The 21586-nt window shown below is 39.3% G+C and overlaps 1 protein-coding gene across 1 annotated transcript in view; it reads right to left on the bottom strand.

Moving 5' to 3' along the window:
• Window positions 1-5737: 5737 nt before the first annotated feature.
• LOC150076029 (alpha-mannosidase 2-like) overlaps window positions 5738-21586 on the bottom strand; it is a 102741-nt gene continuing 86892 nt past the window's right edge. Inside the window, exons 2-3 of the mRNA XM_090387658.1 lie at window positions 21390-21562; window positions 5738-9394 (exon numbers count right to left, since the gene is read on the bottom strand). Coding sequence (XP_090243784.1) covers window positions 6595-9394; window positions 21390-21562 — 2973 coding nt within the window. The 3' untranslated portion in view covers window positions 5738-6594. The remainder of the gene's footprint in view (window positions 9395-21389; window positions 21563-21586) is intronic.

Here is a 21586-nt window from a genome sequence, read left to right as displayed (position 1 = left end):
TATTCCGTAAATGGTGTATTTCAGATACACTCTTGATACTGTCGAATGGGAATAGCGCAACTTCTGTACCACCTCCGCGATAAAGTGACCCATGCGTCGGGCACCCACTATCATTCCTCTTTCAAAGTCGGTTAACTCACGACTTTTATGCATACTGACATCCAATTACCGTCTACGTAAAGGCAGTGATGCAGTGTACTTATATACCTGCCAAGGGGTGAGTTTCCACTATCCAGAGGGGTGAAAGCGTCGCGTTGTCTAGGAGCCAGGTATCCCATGAATTCTGTCCTTTCGGTGTAATAAGGCTAATCTAATGGCCGCAGTAGCTGAGTGGTCAAAGGCGTTTGAGTTTACCCTGGTTCTAACACATCACTGCCAAATACAATCATGTTCTTGTATTCTCTCTAACATGTAAACTCCTTGGTCCTATTTGGCCGACCGGGAGTATAAAGAGAAAATTTGCTAATTATTTAATTTGAATTTCAATAACATATAATTTAATAAATAGCAAGCAGTTTCAGCGAATTTTCTCTTTATACTCTATGTCTGAAAATTGGACCAAGGAGAGAACAGCGCAACGCAAAGAAACTTGAAATATTTATTCCATCACATATAAGTTGCTTAAATGCATCACAAACAGTTAAAGAGATGGTATTGAGTGTCTTGGTAGGACGGCCATATTCCCGTGTTAAGTGGCTTCTCCATCAAGACAATGCCAGGCCCCATACGGCTAATATTGTGAGGGCAGTGATCACTGCCATTAGGCGCCAAGGTTCTGCCTTATTCCCTTTATTCACTGGACTTAGTCTCGTATGATTTCTTCTTCTTCACACGTCTGAAGAAAGCTCTGAAAGTCAACCGTTCGCGACCGATACACCAATGCTCGCAGGTCACAACGGAAGCACTTCGCAGTCTTTCAAAAATGGTTTCCAACAAGCATTTAATGCGTAGGTACGAGGGTGGAAAAAGTGTGTAAAGTTCAAGGGAGAGTATTTTACAATTGAGGAGAAATCCACAGAGGATTCAGATGATGGTAGTAGTAGTAGTAATGGAAGCATGTGATGCAAGAAGCAAGTTATGCCCTTACTAGCATCACCCCAAGGAAAAAAAAAAAAAAAAAACAATTTCACACATCCATTCCCTCTTAAAGTTTGTCCAATTCCTCCTTGAATTTATTTAACCTATCAACTTCTCCAACAACAGATGGAAGTTTGTTCCAGCAATTAACCACCCGCTGGCTAAAGGCAAATTTCCGCACATCTATTCTACATCTGTCTTTTCTTAATTTGAATTTATGCCCCCTTAGGTTCGTAATCTGAACAAGTGGAAGGATCCCATCAGAATTCAGCGTGCTCAACCCATTCAAGGCCTTATACACCTCAATCAGATCACCTTGCAGGTGCCTAGTCTCCAGCCACTGCAATTTGCAGAACTTAAGCCTCTCTTGGTAAGAGGATCCCTTCATTCCCCTCACCAATCTTGTTGCCCTTCTCTGTACACGCTCAAGTAAATCTACATCCTTCCTAAAATGAGGCCTCCAGACCTGTACGCAGTACTTTAGGCATGGCCTGACCATTGCCTTATACAGAGGGATAATCACCTCCTTTTCCCTGCTAGCAAAATTCCTATATATCATTGACAAAACCCCATCACCTGCCCTGGCAGCCTGTCTGCATTGCTAAGAAAACTTCATATCTGCCTGCACAATTACTCCCAGGTCTTTTTCATTTTCTACCACCTTAAGTGTAGTACCACACAGTTGGCACGTTTCTGTGGGGTTACTTCTTCCCATATGCAGTACTTTGCATTTGTCAAGGTTAAACTTCAGTTGCCACTTCTTAGCCCATCTGCCCAAATTATCTAGATCCTGTTGCAGTACCACACTGCCATTACTGTCATTAACAACCCTGCCAACCTTTGTATCATCTGCAAATTTCGACACCAAGCCTGATATACCTTCATCAATATCACGGATAAATATACAAAACAACAGAGGACCCAACACCGAACATGATGACAATTAAGATAAGATCTTGCACCAGTCCGCGAATTAAAAAATGACCCCTGGTAATAGATTTTGTTCATATGACGTCATAATTGATAATTTATTTATCCCTAATAATTTTATGTTACACTTGTTTGGAGATAACAGCAAAAAAGGGAGGGAGCACACATAAGCAGAAGAGATTTTAGGGGGGGGTGTTCCCTTTGGAAAAAAGATAAGAATAGCGATAACCACATTCAGTTCTGAAGTTGTACATATATTATTCAACACAAAATCATAAAAATAAATAAGAATTTTTGTACATTTCATTACAGAGTTCATTACTAATTGATTACTAATGAACTTTAGAACCTATACAAATGGGAATTTGTAAAGAAAAAAAAATGATGAAATGATTGCATAGAGGGTTATAAGCTATTTTTGACAACTATTCCTTTAACTTATTTACATAATTTCCATATTGATAATGCATTTCCTCTCTGTTTTTAACATTCTGGAGTTGAGAGGAAAGTGATATGAATCATACATCTCTGGTGATGTGTTCAATTAGGAGCGTCTTGAACCGGTTTACAGTGAGGTGGCATTTTTGATATGTTTAGGAAGATTACCAGGTTTTAGCGGCTCTGTATTTTATATATTTCTGTCCGGTGGCTTTTCTGAAAAGCAGAACTTTCGGGTTTGCTTCATTTCTAAAATTGTCTTTCGACAACTAAAATATTTCTTCTTTATTGTTATGAAAAAGGATCCGAAGATATGTGGAAAATTTGGAGTTTTCAAAGCACTGTAGACAAAGAGCGCCTCAGCTTTCTGTAGCAGTTGGTAGATGCTTAAGAGTCTCGCTTCATTGAGAATGGAGTTGATTCTTGCAAGGTTTTCTTGACAGGTGACGAAGTCTTCTTTCGTAAGGTGATCTGTACAAACTCAGCTTATCATCGAGCCAGATTCCTAGAAAACGTGGTATCATTCACCCTTTCAAGTTGTCTTCCTTTGTACATTACTTCGAAATCTATATTTAGTGGTTTATTTTTCGTTCTAAATATTTGGATTTTTCTGCTTTTAGTATAAGCTTAATCTTATGAAGCCAATTATGCAGTACAGAGAGCAAGACAGAGATATTGAGTTGAAGCTGGTTAGGGTCTTTATCTGTGATGAGAATGGAAATATCATCGGCATACGCTAATAGGTAGGACGATGGAAGAAGAGAGAGAAATTCATTGATGTAAAGAAGAGAAGTGAGCCTTTGGGTATTCCCCTGGAGAAATAGCAAATGTCCGAATAAGACTGATTTGTTTTTACGATAAACGGCCGATCAGTAAGGTATTCTTCAAGGAGAAGATTAATTTTCCCTCTCACGCCAAGCTTGTTATTATGTAGTGACCCCCCTTTCAAGATAATCCGTGATCCTAGAGCAGAACTCAACAATTTGCAGATCAGTGGATCCTTTTGAACGATAGGCATACTGTTGTTGATGGATAAGCTGATTGACTTCCAGGAAGTCAATCAGCTTATCCATCAATCAGCTGAGAGTAGAGCTATTGGACGAAAGTTCTTGATAGAGTTGCAGTGTTTTCCCTCTGGAACAGGGACAATGACTGCTTTTTCTTTTTAATTGAGAAGGGAATTTACCATATTGAAGGGAGAGATTGTAGATATACTTCAGTGGTGTAAGAATTTAATTATGTGGCATATATCACAAATTAAAAGAAAACAACGTTACATACATGGCATATTTTTATTAATAGTCATCTCTAATACACTGCATGTTATCCATATATACATATATATATACATATATATATGTATATATATTATTTATACGTATAGAACAGAGTCACCTCTGTGTGTAGACACATACGTACTCACCATATATTAATCTCTAAATACACACAGCAATTAAAAGCCACTATATCATAACGTATAGTCCGATGTGGTAACTCAATACGAGGACTGTTTATACACTCATTGTATCACATATCCACCCGTGTTGTTCCTATACAGGAATCAATAATATACTGGAAACTATCTGATACAGATAGAATAGAATGTCCCTGGTCGATTTACAGAACCATAACTAACTTCTCCACATTTCTAAAAAATAGTATGGAGATATGGATCTAATATACTTACTTATACTTCTATAATAGAGATGTAATCTTCTTGCTTAACAGAATAAGCTAAAAATAACAAATACGTACTTTGCGTTCATTCCTAATTTCCATTTTTTATTTTGAATAAATAATTCTACTAGTAAGAAAAACGAAATTCAACCCTCCATAATTAATGTATAAAATATCTTTTTCTTTTTCTTTTTTCAGTAAAATGCACGATCCATACTGGTTGTTTTCGTTGTCCAAGGGATTCAATGCAAAGTAAATGCCTACCGGGCTAGCTAGGAGGGTAAAAGTGCCTGCCTAACAACCCAAAAATCGCGGGTTCGAATCCCGCCTCGGGCTTAGATCAGAGTAAAATGCAAAAACTTTGGGAGGTGCATTATGGCCACAGAAGCCGATGCGCCAACAACTAAAAAAAAAAAAAAAAAAAAAAAATGCAAAGCAAAACCAAAGGTCAATTGAGGTATCACCTTTTCAATTGCATTCTAATTCCGCAATTTTACGTCAGATGACAGCACACGTAGGAGTGATCTTAAGGTGCTTTTGATGGATAATTAGTCATTAAAGGGAATGTTCCTCGATTACTTTTTATTAAAGCTAACTCTTTGGTTTAAAGTACTCATTTCATTCATTCAAGTAATAATTACTCGCTTATAAAAATAGCAAGCACCCTGAGCAATGTACCTCAAACGATCCTCGAGCTATGGGCGAAAATTTACTATGTATATATAACTTTTAAAAATAAAAATAGGCAACATAAAGACAGACTTAAATTTACAAAAACTGTGATCGAAAATACTTTTGAAACGAATTATTTGTGTACATTCGATTAATATATATAAAATAATCAAATAACATAAAATAATGTAATAAAAAAAGAGCTCACTGTGCGTAGCTTTTTCACCTTCCTAAATATAAAATAAGTTCTTAAAATTAGAGGGAACCAAGAAAAATTTTAAATTAAATTAAAACTGGATAAAAAAAAAAAAAAAAAAAGTTTCAACACCACTGCCATAACCTGTCATTGTTAACATTTAATAAAATGATGTGTATAGTGGTGCCATCTATCGCTTCTAATATGCATTCGGGAAAAATTTGATTAAAAGATCACAAATTCTGAGGTTCCATTTAATGATAAAATTAGAGGCCATTTTCTTTAGATAAATAGGGAAAGTAACGCTTTCTTTCAAAGAAAAGAACTGGTAGTAGTTGTAAATAAATAAAAATTAAACAGCCCAATTAACCATCAGAAGTTATTAACCGATATTTGTATTAGTTAGGTTAATGTATTAACTCACCAAGAATCATCTCACACCACCCAAAAAACAATCGATATACGCATTATGGAGGTACCCACACTTTCTAATAATTAGCACCGAATTAAGTATTAATTCGATTTAAATTAATGTATAATTAAAAACTTACCTTTTAATTAATATTTAATAAAATGCACTTTAATATATGACCAATTTAATTTGATTAATATATAATTAAAGTATTTAAATTTTGTTTATTAAAACTGAAGTTATAAATTTAGGCAGATATATTAAATACTTTAAAATCGAACTTTTTTTGTGAAATGCCAGTTAGTGAAAAAGGAAATTATAATTATTTTTCTAGAAAATTTGTATCGAAGCTATATAAGCGGATCTGCGCATGCGTTGAATTCAGATACATTCAGCGCATGCGCAGTTCTGTTATTAGCCATACATTTTGAAAAATGGATCGCTAATAGACTCAATACGTCTTTCCAGGACTGCTAGCTAAGAAAAATGGAATGTTTTGCCTAAAATTAGCTGAATACACAAGGGCGAAGAAAATAACACACTGAAGGGAAATTGTAGATTCATAAATCACCATAGCAACCCACAACAAATACAGCTTGGTAAACTCCCTGCCGTTCAAAATGGAGGTGGTGGAGGAGCCACATCAACTGCTTTTGAATATCTAAAGCGAAAATGTTTTCAATCTAGAATAGGGGAGAAAGTAGAAATACCAGGATTGAACTGGGGATTCGGATAGTCCAAATGGGGTTTGTTTTTCACCTATGGGCTTCTTGTTGTAGTTAGAACAAGCACCAAAAGCTCAGTTCGCAGCATGACATACGAGATTTCATTTTAACCTGTAAAAATAAATTTCCGTACCAACAAGACTGTTCCACTTTGTTGAGTTGAAGAAGAACTCCTTTAAATGAGTCCTTAAAGATCGTCTGCTTCCAACAGTAAATTGATAATTCAGAAAACATTCAACCCGACTTGTTCAAGGAAAGGTTTAACAATCTTATGATGTTTTTACTATGGTCTGTCCATAGAACTAAGTTACGCCTTCCTCGCGTCGAAATACGAAAAATAGTTCTTTTACAATGGCCCACACTGGGTAATAAATTAGTGAATTCTCCGAATATCCGAGTTCTTCCGAACAGCACCAACAATAAAAAGATTCTCACCCAAACACAGCATCTTAACTGTGGCCCCGATGTTACCGTACGAAGGTGACATTATAGGAGAAGATGTCCATTGGAGTGACTTGGATGGCACTCAAATTCTGCACCTTTTCTATGTTATGGATTCCCGTTAGCGACGTCCTGTAGATGGATTCGATGTGCAGATGCTTAATACTAACAGGTTGCGCACTTTCGGGGATTGTTCCACATAGTCTTGAGACGGAAGTGTGAACTGCGCACGAATAGGACTTCCGGTGGAGTATTAGTAGGCTACTGTTGGACGGAACTTGAAAGTCGTCAGAGACCGGAAGTGTGCGAATATTCATCAGATGCACGTCACATGGAAAGGAGCCATCTAGAAAGCTTATACCACCCTTCAGAGGGCGCTGGACATTTCCATTTGTTGCCAAAACAATTGGTGGGTAATTCATTGTCGATGACAAGACGTGGGCTGCTAACGAGAGATTTGGTACTTCATCAATGGATGGAGGCTCGTCCCTTTTCTCAAGGAGTAGCCAGAACGAAGCCAGGGTCTTCTTGTTGTCCAAAACACCCTCGCCAAGACCCCTATTATCGTCATATCTCAAACGACGATCGAGCATCACCTCTAACCATCCACTCTGAACACTCGCGCAACCATGCGCATGTGAGGTCAGCAAGGTGAAACGTGATTGGCTATCTTCGATGTAAGCGGATGACGTCACTGGGTAATAGTTGGCCTCCAAGGGTAGCTGTTGTAGTCTGTATCTTTTCGTCATCTGGAAGCCATTGGAGTCTGTGTAGAAGACATTGTCCGTCTTCAGATCTGTCTGAAACCTCATGAAAAGTTCGATGTTCGATTCTACTTGCTGACTGAGGTCGAAAATACTCTCTAATTCGAGCCCGTGACCCAAAGGACCTTCAGTGTGGTAAATTCGACTGGTCAGTGCGATCAATCCTGGGTAGACTGCGGTGACCTCCGATGACAACGTGCCTTTGACCACTCGAATGACAGGGAAACGTCCTGAGATGTTCTTTACTGGATCTAAAGAGTTTGGCTGGAACAAATAAGCACCACTTCGGAATTCTTCTGACTTATACGCCTGAAAGGTGAGGTCCAGTCGGTTTTGAATGCCTTCTGCTTTCAGCTTCATTAATTCTAACAGTCCAGTGTGTCTGGAGAACGTGGCTGTAACCACAGGGGAACTTAGTTCAATGTCCTCGTCCGTCGGATTCTGGAAGGAAAAGATAGAGTCGGCAGGCTTCTTAGCATGGGCGTCGTTTACCATCACTGTCACTACGGACCGATTCATTTCTGACTGAGTTAGCCTGTCTGCAGACAGAATGGTGTAAGTGGATAAAGTTAAAGGCGAGAGGTCAGCTAAGAACAAGAGTTCGTAAACATCACCCAGCACCTCTGCTGATCCATTCCATGAAGGATTAATCTGGATTGGAATCTCGTGATCCAGTGCATCCACGAGCCTTACATAGGGACTCTTTACTTTAATTCTGATTGGTTCCTGACGTCTATGAGTCTTTGAATTGAAGATGGCAATCTTACGACCCGTCTGGGAGATGCTCAGAGGGATCTTCTGAGGTAGACTTTCAAAACTGGCTCGGTCCACGTCCGGATACAAATATGCAGTCATGGGATGAGCTGGCTGGACATCAATCGGCCTTCGGATTTCTTCTTCGCTCAGAATGTAAAGGGCAGAGTGGGCAATTACCCCCATGGTCTCACGAAGTCCACGAAACATCCTCATACCATAATCCAACATCACAGGCTCTTTGGAAGTCCCCGTAATGGCGTCGTGATGTTGGAAGAGTCCCAAACTATCACGCGCTAGGGATAGATAGTTATAATCCTGGTCCATGCGTTGCCGCAGACGTACGTTGCCCTGTTGTCGTACAAAGGTTCGAGCGAGGCTGTAAAGGATCTCTGCACTTCGCAGCCAGTGTTCAAGATCGCGACACAGATGTTTCCAAAAAGGTCGCGTGGTGAAGTATCCAGTCCAATAGGAAGGGCGGCCCTCACCGTAAATGTCTCCATAGGCGAAGAAGTCTCCGACAAGGCTTGGAAACTTGCTGTTGCTAAGTTTGCTCATCCTCCGATGGACTTCGGTAAAGTAGTCGTTCAGCGTTCCGAACTTGACTTCAGCAAACCAGTCTTTGCGTGAGTTGATGTAAGCAAAGAGCTCTTTGTAATTCTGGTACTGCTGATCCCACTCGATATCATGATTATAGCGAAAGTCATCCCCGAGAGGCACCAGGGCAACGTTGTGCGGAAACAGAGAACCAATTCGACCATACTGACCTAAAAGAACATCCGCTCTTTCCTCCAGGTTCTCCGGAGTGATTGGCGTTGCCCTACTTTCCGAGTATTCGCCCGCGACTCGTCTGAAGTCGAACTGTAAGCAGACGTCCGTGTCGGGACCGCAGGTGTGCTTGATGCTGTACAGGTCGAAGGGTGCCATGTGGTAGAGGATATCGGAATGGTTGCTGGTTTCGGGACTGTCGAAAAGCTGCTTCCACCAGAAGTCCAGCTGCTGTCGCTCGGCCAGGTATTGCTTCCAGGCGTAATGAGTCCGCTGGATGACGCTGTTCTTGATTCCTGCGGACCGCATCAAGTACGCAATGGTTCCGGAGTGCCCAAAAGGATCGATGGACCACCCTTGCGTGGGAGAAATACCTAGATTCGTCTTGAGCCACTGATGACCTTCGATAAGCTGGTCGACAATAGCGTGGTAATGCGCCGGCCCTTCGTCCGTCATCACCCATCCGCCAGTGGCTATCTCAAGCTGGCCTCGCAGGAGAAGCTGTTTCGTCTGGTCGCGAAGGTGCAACCGATTCTTTAGACTGGAAAGAAAAATTAATTAACGTTAGTCAAGAGATCAGCACACTGATTATGTTTTCTATTCTTATTTATAAAAAGTTATTTAAACTTTTTAGGTTTATTATATTTTTTATAGTTTAATTTTCTCAGTTAGTTTGCTTAATAATTTTTATTTATCATTCGAATTTATGTTTATTTATTTTATTTTTAAATCTTTTGGTTTTTATGCGTTTTTTTATGTTTTTTTTTTTTTTCTCTCTTTTCTTTTTTTTTTTCTTTTTGTTATTGTTTTCGTATTCTCATAACATTTATCCAAAAGTGTTTGCACTTCTATTTCGGAAGCCTTTAAGGAGATTAAGCAATTAAGTGTGTATTCCTTAGACAATTTTATCTAAGGAACACACTTACTGCCCAAAAATTTATAAACCTCATTCTGGACGTTTGTCGCAGAGCCCATCTTTTGCGCGAATTGCAGCGCCTCTTCCACTAGTCTGAAGGAGTCTATTGTGGTCGTAGAAAACTGCGAAGCCGAACTCAATATATCCCAGACGTTCTCAAGTGGATTCAAACCCAGAGAATTAGGTGGCTATGGTAAATGTTGGAACGTTCGTGGAACCATTCCCATGCAATTTTTTCACAGTTCAGTTGCGTTGTCGTCTTGAAAGAATCCATCGCTATCCGGGTAAAATGAAGAATTCAAGGGTGAAGCTGGTGCGATACGACAGAGAGTTATTCACTAGAGGTAGCACGACCTTCTAAAGGCATCAGCGGATCCAGTCCATATTCCGCACCATGATACCACATACAGCCGCTTGAGTGATGGACACGACACAGTCAGGATGCAAGTTCACGCTACACTTTCACTGTACCATTTGCGCAAAAAAGTGTAAATCGACAGTCAGACCACGTGATCTTTTTCCACTGTTCTAGTTTTGGCGTTGGTGGCACGACTCCAGCCGAATCTTTTGGTTTTTTACAGAAAGAAGTGGCTTTTGTACAACTCACGACTGCCAAATCCCAGATTCTTCAACTCCCACCGCATATTTTGATTGGAAATGAGTCTTTCTTTGCCTAAATTCAATTTTTCAGTAATTTGTTGCACACTAGACCTGTTCTGACATACATTTCGCTTTAAATATCTTTAAATATATTTCCCCTTTCTCAGTTCTGGTTCCTTTTAAACGCGCTCCAACAATAACACCTTTCTGAAGAGCGTAAAAATCAAGTCTTCCCCATGACCAGATCGACCAAGAAGCCGCAAGAAAACGTCCAGTAGCCTGTTTATCTGATGCCAAGAAATTCGTGATCATATCGTGTGACAATTTATATTTACTTTCCTTACCTTTCATTATCCGTTGACGCCAATTGCAAAACATTTCTAATTTTGTGGCCAGTGTGTGTATAGAACCTTACTCCTGGATTCCAAACTGTAACTATGCGAACATACCTACCCTTGAATAAAAAATCCACAAAAACATTCGTGGGATTCAACAGAACTTGTTTTGTTTGCTTTGTAGGGTTTCACGCGCATCAGCAACTTAGGACATATTGTGCCACATATTATTATTATTATTACTAAATCCGTTTATTATCGAAGCAAATGTTTGCTTTCATCCTTTTTTCACAGCCGACCGGCTAGAAGGGTGTACAAAAAATGCAAGAATTGCAATTATTAACAATATTTACAGTATTATTTACAAAATGCAATTATTGACAAAATTGAAAGGGGAAATTATTTACAGTTTCATTCAAAAGTAGATGTTCAACAGTCATTTCATGTTGATCAATCCATCTTATTTATTAAAGTAGTTTCCTCAGGGGTTGTTCCCATTCTATAGTTCAAGAAAGCTAGGCTCTTCAGTCTGTACTGCTTGCTTTCGGAGTATTTCGCAGGGTCTATTGCTAATGAATTGAAAAGGTTGACTGCGTTGTTTGGGAAGAAATTCTTCAGACAGCATAGGTTGGACACTATAGTAACGGTAGGTAGGGGCTGTCGTTACTGCGTCCAGCACGTGGAGTAGTCCTCGAAGACTGGGGGCGTTAGTCACACCGGTAAGCATCTGAGAAATAAGAAGAATATTCCTAGATGCTGTGTGAACTCTGCAGGGAATGATATTTTGGTTGGTATATAAAACAGCCCTGGAGAGGGTGAATGCGTTCCCCGTGACCCTATTCATCCATCGCATTACCCAGTACTCAACTGCCAGGAATCTGTTTATGTACGACGTCAGGGCAGAAGACCAAATTGGTGATGCATATAGTGCGATAGGTTGTAGGAACTGCTGGACATATCCTCCGACTACATCGACTTTGAGTAACCCTGTAAGCTCTTGTCGAATTGTCCACATCGCCGAGTAGGCCTTCGTTTTCGCGATTGAAAAATGATTCTGAAAAGTGAGGCCCTCGTCGCAAGTTATGCCGAAGTCGGTGTGAGACTTCACATTCCTTATCTGCAATCCGTTGCGATAGGCTGTGACGTCATTTTTGTTTCTCTTTTTTGTAAAGGTAATTTGAGCTGATTTAGATACGCTTAGCTCCAGACGTATTTGCAGAAGATAGGCCACAAGGCTGTTGATCAGGACCGAGACCCGCTGATTTATGAGGTGAGTTTGTTCAGCGTGTTTACATTTTATGTATAATTTGAGGTCGTCTGCATATGATCAGAAATCAGTGTACCTTGCGAAGAAAGATTCAAGGGCAGCGGTGAACAGCAGACTGGACAGGAATCTCCCTGCGGTACTACTGGTGTTGTAACGCACTCTTGTTGAAGGATTTATGGCTGATGAGTTGTCTTCGTGTAAGGATGAGGTTGATGGTTTTTAAGGCTTTCTGTAATGCCAAAGTATTTTTCCAGAATGTAGATGAGAGCTTATCATAAGCAGATGAAATATCAAGGAAGATGAAATCCAGTTGAGATTTACTGTTGAGAGTAGTTTGAATTTTAAATAAGGTTTCCAGTAGGTTTGTATATGTAGATCTTTTTGGATCACAGTATGAAGATGTTTAGGTCTATGAGAAAAGCATTGGTCGATCAGTAGTGATAAGATAGTTTTCTAAAATACTTTCAATAGAGAGCAGCCCACCGAGATCGGTCTGACGTCCTTAGGGTTTCTTCTTTTGAATATGGGTTGTACCCTGTAGTGATTCCACATCGTCGGGATTGTGCCGGAATTCAATAAGTGAGTAAAGATTGTCAGAAGGGGCTCCACAATGAAGGCACTGCCCACTTTAACCATGAATAGACGGAAGCCGTAAGGGCCAATTGTAGATTTATTGGGAAGCCTGTTGATGGTGTTTATAAGGTGCAGTTTTGTTAGAGATATAGTTGAAAAGTGCTGTCTGGAGTGCATGACGAAATCGCTTATAGGTTTGGGGTTTTTGGGTCTGATGGCACCTCGTGGAATGTCAAAGATACCCATTCCTGAAAAACCTTCTCATCCAAATGGAAATCCTTGTTACATCTGGATGTAATACGTTTGGAGTGGGTTATTCTGTTGAGTACCAGCAATTTACAGACATATATGTCCGTAAATTGCGTGCATCTGTGGTCAATTTGCTAGACGAAAAAATCCATGTTTCAGGAATCAAAAAACCATGCTTCCCTCGCCTGTGATCGACTAACTCAACAACGTTGTCAAAACGGCCCATAAAAACTACTGTCGTCATCGACGGGATTCGATCGAACTCAGGTCTTTCGAACAGGATTTTTCACACGAATGACACATCTCGTCCGAACAATACCTCGGAGGCCTCTGTGTCAAAACAGAGAACATCCTAAAGGATGCTCCAATCTGCCCTCCTCTCCCATCCCCAAACGAATCTGTATGAATCGAGAAATAAATAATGAAAAACTCGCGCATTCCTATCAGCCTATTTTCATATAAACGAGTATTTACACGATCTCCAGATAAATGCAACACCGTCGTAATTTCCCATTTCCATCGGCACAAAGTGTAAATGGAAATTATTCGGCGGACAGCACGAGGACCAGCGCGCAACCAGCATGCGATATTTTATTGGATTACGCCGCAGACGCTTCTTTACTTGTAGTCGTCTGCCGGAATGCATTTTAATAGGAATTTCCAACGATGGCCGATTTTTCCCATTTTTGTGAATCTTTTCAGTTTCTTTTGTAGCTACTCTCTTGTGCAGAACTTTTAAATTATGGCGCGCCGAATTTATTACAAACAACTCTTGAAATTAATTACTGACTGAATATTTATTATATCCTACGAGGATTAAATGCAAAGATGTTTAATACACACCAACATTGCCTTATACAGATGTGACATTCTTGCCATTAATTTTATAGTACTGTCTTTACCAATATCCGCAAGGTTTCTCATAAATTTTGTGAAGATAGGAAGACTTTACAGACTTCACGGTCTAGAATAGATGATCCCATGAAAGCTCTACTAGGTTTAAGTCAGGCGAATGGGGTAGTCACCATAATTTGCAATACCCCGTCCCGTTGTTTTAGTTGCTAGAAAGGCCCTGCACAGCTTCGGGTCAATGTCTTGTTATATAAAATTTCTTCCACAAAGTCGAAGTCTAGAGGATATTGCATTATGTTCAAAAATGCTTTTATAGCGTTCTTTTCTTACGATTCCTTTAATTCTGACGATGTCATCCACTCCAGAGAAACAGAAGCAAGCCCTCATGATGGAGCCACTACCGTGCTTGACTGTAGGCACTAAACAATGTGGCCCAATTTTTCTTCAGTTGATCGTCTCACATAAACTCTACGCTTGGATCCAAAAATTTCATATATGGATTCATCCGTCCACACTACATTTTCCCACTCTTCGATTTTCCAATGTTGATGACCCAAGCCAACCATTTCTTTCGATTTTCCGGTTTTAATAAGAGTTTTCGAATCATTACAAGATCACGAAGTCCAGCTGGTTTAAGACAAAGTCTTATAGTGGATGTAGACATGGAAGTTTCTCTGTTCCTATTGAACTCAGCTCGGATTCCAGGTGAGTTAAGTCGTCGATTGTGTTAAGAAATCAGTGCTGTAGTCTTATCCTGTGCTTCCGTTACGCGCGGTCGTCCTAACCGCGGTTGGTTTGTCCTTTAAACTTCCAGTCTCTTTGGATCGTCAAATAGTAGTTTGTACTCTTTTAAATGAAACACCTAATGTTTTGCAAATACTTCTCATGGAATAAATATAGAAGTATAATATTTGGCAATATTATAGAAGTATAATATTGCAAAAACACCCCACTCTCTAGAATATTCTAGAATCATCTGCAACGTCCTGTCGCCTTCACGCGAATCTTCTGTCCCTTCTGGAGTATTCTCGAAATTATTTCAGTTTTTTTTTATTTTTATGCATAATAGAAAATATTTTAATAAAAATTGGCAAACAAGTTGGTCCTATTTTAATAAAAACTTTGAAAATTAAGAAAAATTAGCAGTGCTTGCAAACGTTTAGGCAGGAGTGTATATTAACCTCGTAGACAGATTCGTAGCAGTTGTCAGGGACGGTCCCAAATAGGGGCTAAAGGGGCTAAAGTCTCCTCATGATCAAAATAATGTTGATTTTTTTTTAACCACTACGTGATGATTAAAGTTCAATGATTCTCGGAACACGGCTATACCCCCCCCCCAACCCTTTAGAAAATCCTGGGACTGCCGTTGGGAAATGTTACATCAAAGAATTATTTTCGTAAGCTCAGTCTGCCTATGAGAAGTTATATTTACATTTGGTGTGTTGATGTTTTCTTTTGCCAGGATTACAAATTGCTTTCCACTCGCCATCTTCAGGTTAGTTTTAATTTAAAATGTATTTGTTCGCAAGTTCCGTGACTATCCTTTAAGCTAGGAATAAAAGATTGCTTGAGATTTTTTGCTGTTCTTGTTATTGTTGTTTAATTCCGAGCACATACAAAAAGCTGATTTTACCTTCAAAAGATAATTTGTTGCACAACTTTTTCTAGACTTTTGATATCCCTTAATCCTTCAGCTAGCTACGATGTTATCACTCAAACCTTAATGAGAAAAGGGACAGAAAACACGGGATGATAAATAAATCCTGCAAAACAAATGTGCAGGGAATTCCGGTTCAATGAAATGAACTGGCACGCACATGATTATAATGAACAGGCTTAGCAGGGATCGTCTCAAGATTTAACGAGAGAAGAAAGATAGAAAAACTTGCGATACTAAAGGCAGGTAAGAGTCCTGGGATTGACAGCATACACTCACTAATTTTTGGGGAGGTGGCCAGAGAGTGTATTGAAACATTGGGCTTATCTATGAAGGCATAATTGGACGAAGGAGAGATTCCAATGGATTGGAGAAGTACCAACGTATCGTCAATACATAAAGGAGGTTCTAAGAGCGAAGGATATAACTAATAGCCGATTAGTCTGCTGAAGTGGTAGGGAAAATCATGAAGAAAATGATAAAGAGTGCAGTTCGGGGACATTTCGATAGAAATGGAATTCTGAGGGCTATACAACATGGTTTTGTTAAGAGAAAATCATGTTTAACTAAACTGGTTAGCCATTTTGATGTAGTTAGTCACGAACTGGATGTATGGAATAATTTCGATATTGTTTATTGGATTTTAGCAAAGTATTTGACTGAGTTCCGCATGAGAGGTTACTGAATAAGCTGGGAGACGTTGGAATCAAGGTAAAATTCTAAGAGGGTTGAAGGGTAAGAGGTAGAGAGCTGCGATGAATGGTTACCCTTCAGCTCGGTTTAAAGTGTGGTCCACAAGGATCACTTCTGGAACATTGTTATTTCTGGTTTTCATGAATAACATCGACGAAGGGATAGAGGTTGTTGTTGTTGTTGTTGTTGTTTGGTTTTTAGGAGCATTAGCAACTAAGGCCATATTGCTCCAAGATATGCGGTGGTCATTCCTTAACCTTTCCGCATCCTCCGTATTTGGTGGTGACGGGCTCGAACCCCGGTCTAATCAAGAAGCGTGTGCTACGCACTGCCGCTCCTTCCCACCTGGCTACGGAGGCGCCAAGGGATAGAGGGCATGATGTAAAATTTTGCAGATGATGCAAAAATTGGGAGAATCGTTAATGATCAGTGCTAAAGCGCTCCTTAAGGACGACGACTTGAACAGGCTTTAAGGATAGTCAGAAAAGTGCGCTGTGTTTTAATGCTTCAACTTGGGGAACAGCACTTCAGAATAACGTATACATTTGAAGTTCTCTGAGCAGTGTAAACAGGTGGCCAGGAAAGTCTATGGTGTCCTATCGATGATCTGTGGAACAGTTGCCTCTAGAGAAAGGGGGAATCATAATCCTATTGCACAAGACAACTATAAAAATACTCTTGGAATACTGTGTCCAAGTATAGAGACTGCATAACAAAAAAAAGGGATACTGAACTTCTTGAAAGGGTTCAAAGATAGGCAATCCGATTGGCGAGTTGGCAAACGGGCGCCCTTATGAGGCAAGGTTTCGTATGTGCAGATCACAAAGCTTAGACAACCAATTACCTTAAATAGCACATTCACTGAAGTTTATAAGGCTCTGAGAAGGAATAGCTGTTTGAGTTTTCAGTTTTAAGTGCATGAACGACTTAGACAAAATTGCACCAGTTGTGTCTGCGAAAATATGACTTGATGGACCAAGTTGCAAGATATAAAAATAAACAGACATAACTCACCCGGAAAATCCTTCTTTCTCCACCTGAGATCGAATAACTGAAGTCCCGAAGAAAAAGCTTTTAGAAATTTCTCTTGTCTACGATGGAACCCAAACCTCTCTGGACGAGTGAACAAGTGGTGAAACCACTATACCGTCACGGAGGACAAGGGAACAGTAAAGTGAATGAAAGTGAAATGTTCATGGTTCTAAATGATTCCAGAACTAAGGGCCATAAATTTAAATTAGGGGAAAAAGGTTTAGAGTACATTGCAGGAAGTTTTCTTGTAACCAGCGAATTGTTGATTACCGGAATAAGTTGAGTCCGTGGGCTGTTGTGACGGACAGCTTGGGTTGTTGTTGTTATTTTTGGTGGTGGTTGGGTTTTAGGAGCATCGGCAACTAAAGCTATGTTGTTCCGCGTATATTGTCTGTAAATTGCGTGTGTTCTGAGGTCGATTTTCTGCTTGTTGGGGACAGCTTGGGGAAATTAAGGTCATCTGGATACATATTTACGCGAAGAAGAAATTACATAGATTGTCTATTTTATTTATTCATTTATTTACCATTAATATTTCATTTATTTCTTTTGTTAACGTAGCATAAACCTGATGTTTCCTTCCACCCGAGGACAAGGATGGATGTTTGTTCAATAATACTAAACAAACATCCAACTCGCAATCATTACAGTTAATTTCCATTGAAGCACGGAAAAGCCTTTAAACATTCATTGCTCAGCAATGTTTGAATACACTAATTAACAATGTCCTGGAGTTATACGATCTATCATTACCGGCTAATCACGAATGACATCGTGTTTACGAAAAACATTCGCCTTACTCTTATCACAACAAATCGGAAAACCTAGAGAAATGTTTCTCATGTAAAGTGTTATCAAACAACTCTTATCAGAACAATTCGGAGAGATGTTGTTGCTGACACAATTGAAGATCCCTCGAGAACAGGCCATCCACGGAAGCCTACGGATTACAATGATCGATTTCTTTCCAGAATGTCACCCACTAACCCATAAAGTTAACGTCAACCGAAATAAGTACAGAATGCGTAGAATGAGTATTTCTGCACCCACAGAAAGACACAGAATGCTTGCCGTAAACCTCAGAGAGTACAGCAAGGGAGAAACCATCTTTAACTGAAAAGCAAAGAAAATACAGGCTATGTTGGGTTAAACAGCATCTTAACTAACCATTCCGAATTTATTTTGCAATGGCTTTGCGTATTATTTTGGAATAGCGTTATATATATTAACACTGTTGAGTATGGTGGTCCTGTGTGGGATTGATCTCTTTCTTAATGGAAATTTTATATTCCAAGACGACAATGTCCCATAAAAAAATAGTATCGAGATCATTCCGTGTATGGATTCGATCGACCTGCTACATCATGTGATTTCAATCCGGCTGAAAACAAGTAGTCGAGAATCCAGAGTCGAAATGCCACAAAGTAAACCAGATTCCAAAAGGGAGATTAATGAGTCTATCATTAAAGTAAGACAGCATTATCAGTAATAATTTTATTGAATAATTATATTGATCCCTATTACTATTAGGTGACAGAATACGTCAAATTCGGTTAATGCTTTTAATTCGACTCTCATCGCTTTATTTAATTTCTAAAAAAAAACGAACATCGCAGGTCATGAAGTGTGAAATCGCTGTATATACTAACATTACTGTATAATACTTACTAACATGGATTATTGTAGTACTACAAGGGGTGGTTAAAAAGTTCTGAAAACGGAGCATAAAGGAAATAGTACAAAATCCTGTTTCTTTTTTCAATGAATTTACCCCGAAGTTCAATACACTTTGTTGTAGTTTAATCTTGCAAAAAATTAATGTTGAGCACCAAGGCAGGCTTCCAGAGCTGCTTTTAGTTCTTCATCATCTTTAAAACGAGTTCCAAGAAAATGAGATTTGTGGTTTCTCCAAAAATAAGCCACTTGGATTTAGATCTGAATTGTGTGCAGGTAGTTTAATTTAAATCCACATTCATGAATTTTAGAATGTGCAATCCGGCTTTATGCACGGTGCGTTGTCATGGAGAAGCAGAACCCGACGAACCAACTTTCCTCGTCTTTTTTCCAGAATTGCAGCTTTTAACTTTGGCATAAGGTTGGAATAATATTCTGTTCTTGTGGTTCAGGTGCAAGGAAATAAATTATAAACAATCTTTTTGTGTCCCAGAAAATCCAAGCAATCAGCTCTTCCAGCTGATTGGTTGGGTTTGAAAATTTTTCAAAGTTGGAGATTCCTAGTGCTTCTTGCATGCTTTCTAATTTGATTCGGATCATAAAAATATAGCCAAGTTTCATCACCACTCACCAAACGGGATAATAATCTATTTGGATTGGAAAGAATTAATTTTAAATTCCCCTTTGATGACTCCACCCTCCGTTGGTTTTCATGAATGAACAGGTTTCTGGGAATGCATCTTGAACAAAAACTTTGGACATTCTCAAGTGCTCATGGATTGTTAAAATGTTAACATGCTTCCGTGGGAATGTTAAGTATTTTTTCAAGTTCAGACACTTTAATTCCTCTGTTTTCTAAAACCTTTTCCTCAACAATGACAGTTGTTTCAAAACTGATTGCCTTATATGGTCGACCATACCTTGGATCATCCGCAACTGACTCTTGTCCCCATTTGAACTCTGCCAACCATCTTTGAACAGTAGCATACCTAGGTGGTACTTTCCCAAACACCATAGTCATTGTCTTATGGATTTCTTTAGCATTTCTGCCCTCTTTGGTGAAAAATTTGATTACTAAACAATGCTCGATTTTCTGGGCATTCATTCTTCTTCTTCTTCTTCCACCTACTAACATGAAAATTAAATTTAGAAACTGCATATAAAACAATCACACGATTTTTTTCAATTTATATTATAAGACTTTGATGATTTACCTAACTTACCTCTCTTTTATAGGCATTTTTTAGAAGGATGTGAACCACGACCAGAATATCCAGAATATAGAGAAAAATAAGCTATAGTTACCATGTTTTGAGTTGATAAAAAGAACGAGACAACTTTTTATTGCCCTTTATGCTTAACATGGATTTGCCACTCACCCGGACTCTAAAGGACAAATCATGATTTCGATGCAGAATTTTTATATGACCTTTCATACTAAAATTACGAATATTTTTAACCACTCTGTAGCAGTACGTTGTTAATTGCTTTGCTATGCATAATACCCGGACGTTCTATAGGAAAGGGATAGCACAGTTTCTGTATTCCACCCAAAATGCCTTCATTACAGTTTCTCAGGATACTTCACCGATCATTGCAATTACCGCAGCTTCCGTTTTGGCTGTGAACTGTTGGTCCACTAAACATACAGCGATCATACTTTCTGATTTTGATACAAATTAACAAAGTACTGACGTAATTATTGAAGGTATACGTCTGACGTAATCATCAGAATATATTTCTGAACAACCAACAGAAATTAATGTATTCAGAGAAGGATGATGAGCATGATGAACATGCCTAATCAGGTTCATCATGCCTTAGTGTACAGGGCAGAATACTCTCAAAGAAGAAGACCAGAAGATCATTAGAGCCTTCTGATTTAGGCTTACTCCTGCATTAGAAAAGACATGGTGCGGTCATTAGTGGCCATGACACTGCCAACTGATGAGCGCACCTTGAATTTTCTGGGAGGAAGGGACCTCTGTAGGCCAAACCATGATAGTCGCTTTAACTCGGGAATGAAGCAATACACCGAAGTATCGTCAGGATTGTCTCTCCCATTATAACGCGGTTCCCAGGGACAGTATAATGATGTCTCCACTTGTAATTCATTCAGTAAAGTCTCAAATCCTGTCAGTGACTGGAGAAATTGTTAAAAGTCTCTTCAATCAGGACTGTAGCTAGCCGATCTCAGAAGTAGGATTTCCCTGTAGTTGTATAATAATCTTTCTTTCTTGCAGTGCATATATTTACTTAAATGAGCCAAATGGAAATCACAGTTAACTTCACAGCAACGAACTAAAGCGATGACAAAGGCTCTCGGTCTGGAACGATTGGCAGTGAAGATGAAACAGAGATGGACCTTCACTGTGAAAATGCTCACGGGAAAGATCTCTGCTCCAATATCTGGGACGTGATCTGCTGGAGGGTTCCTCCTCTTGAGTTGAGAGAAAAGCCACAATTGTGATCGATCCATGGGAAGCTGCACATGACTGAAAGAAAGTGGTTTACATGGTATCTGTTCCTGGATTGTACTTTATCGATTCAGTTTTGAATCGATAAAGTACAATCCGTACTTTAATAAAGTACGGATTGTAATAAAGTACAATTTTTAATAAAGTACAATCGATCAGTACATCCAATCACCCCAATCCTCCCCATAGAAGAATACGAGCATAAACTTACCTGTTCCACCACTTTGAAAAGTACGATATTTCGGCCCAAACGAAGGTCATATCGCGATGACGGGTCAGCTTGTTCACCATGTTGTTGAGGATATGTGAAGTGTAAGATATGAAGTAGGCATCGTAAGTCTTCAACCAACCAGGATCGTTATGGGAGTGCGGCATTACTATTGCCTGAAAAAGACAAAAATAAAATTG

Source organism: Mastigoproctus giganteus, chromosome 13 (assembly GCF_048544385.1).
Source record: "Mastigoproctus giganteus isolate SK-2022 chromosome 13, ASM4854438v1, whole genome shotgun sequence".
NCBI lineage: Eukaryota > Metazoa > Arthropoda > Arachnida > Uropygi > Thelyphonidae > Mastigoproctus > Mastigoproctus giganteus.
The sequence above is the reverse complement of the archived record's forward strand: the minus strand, read 5'-3'. Positions and strand labels throughout refer to the sequence as shown.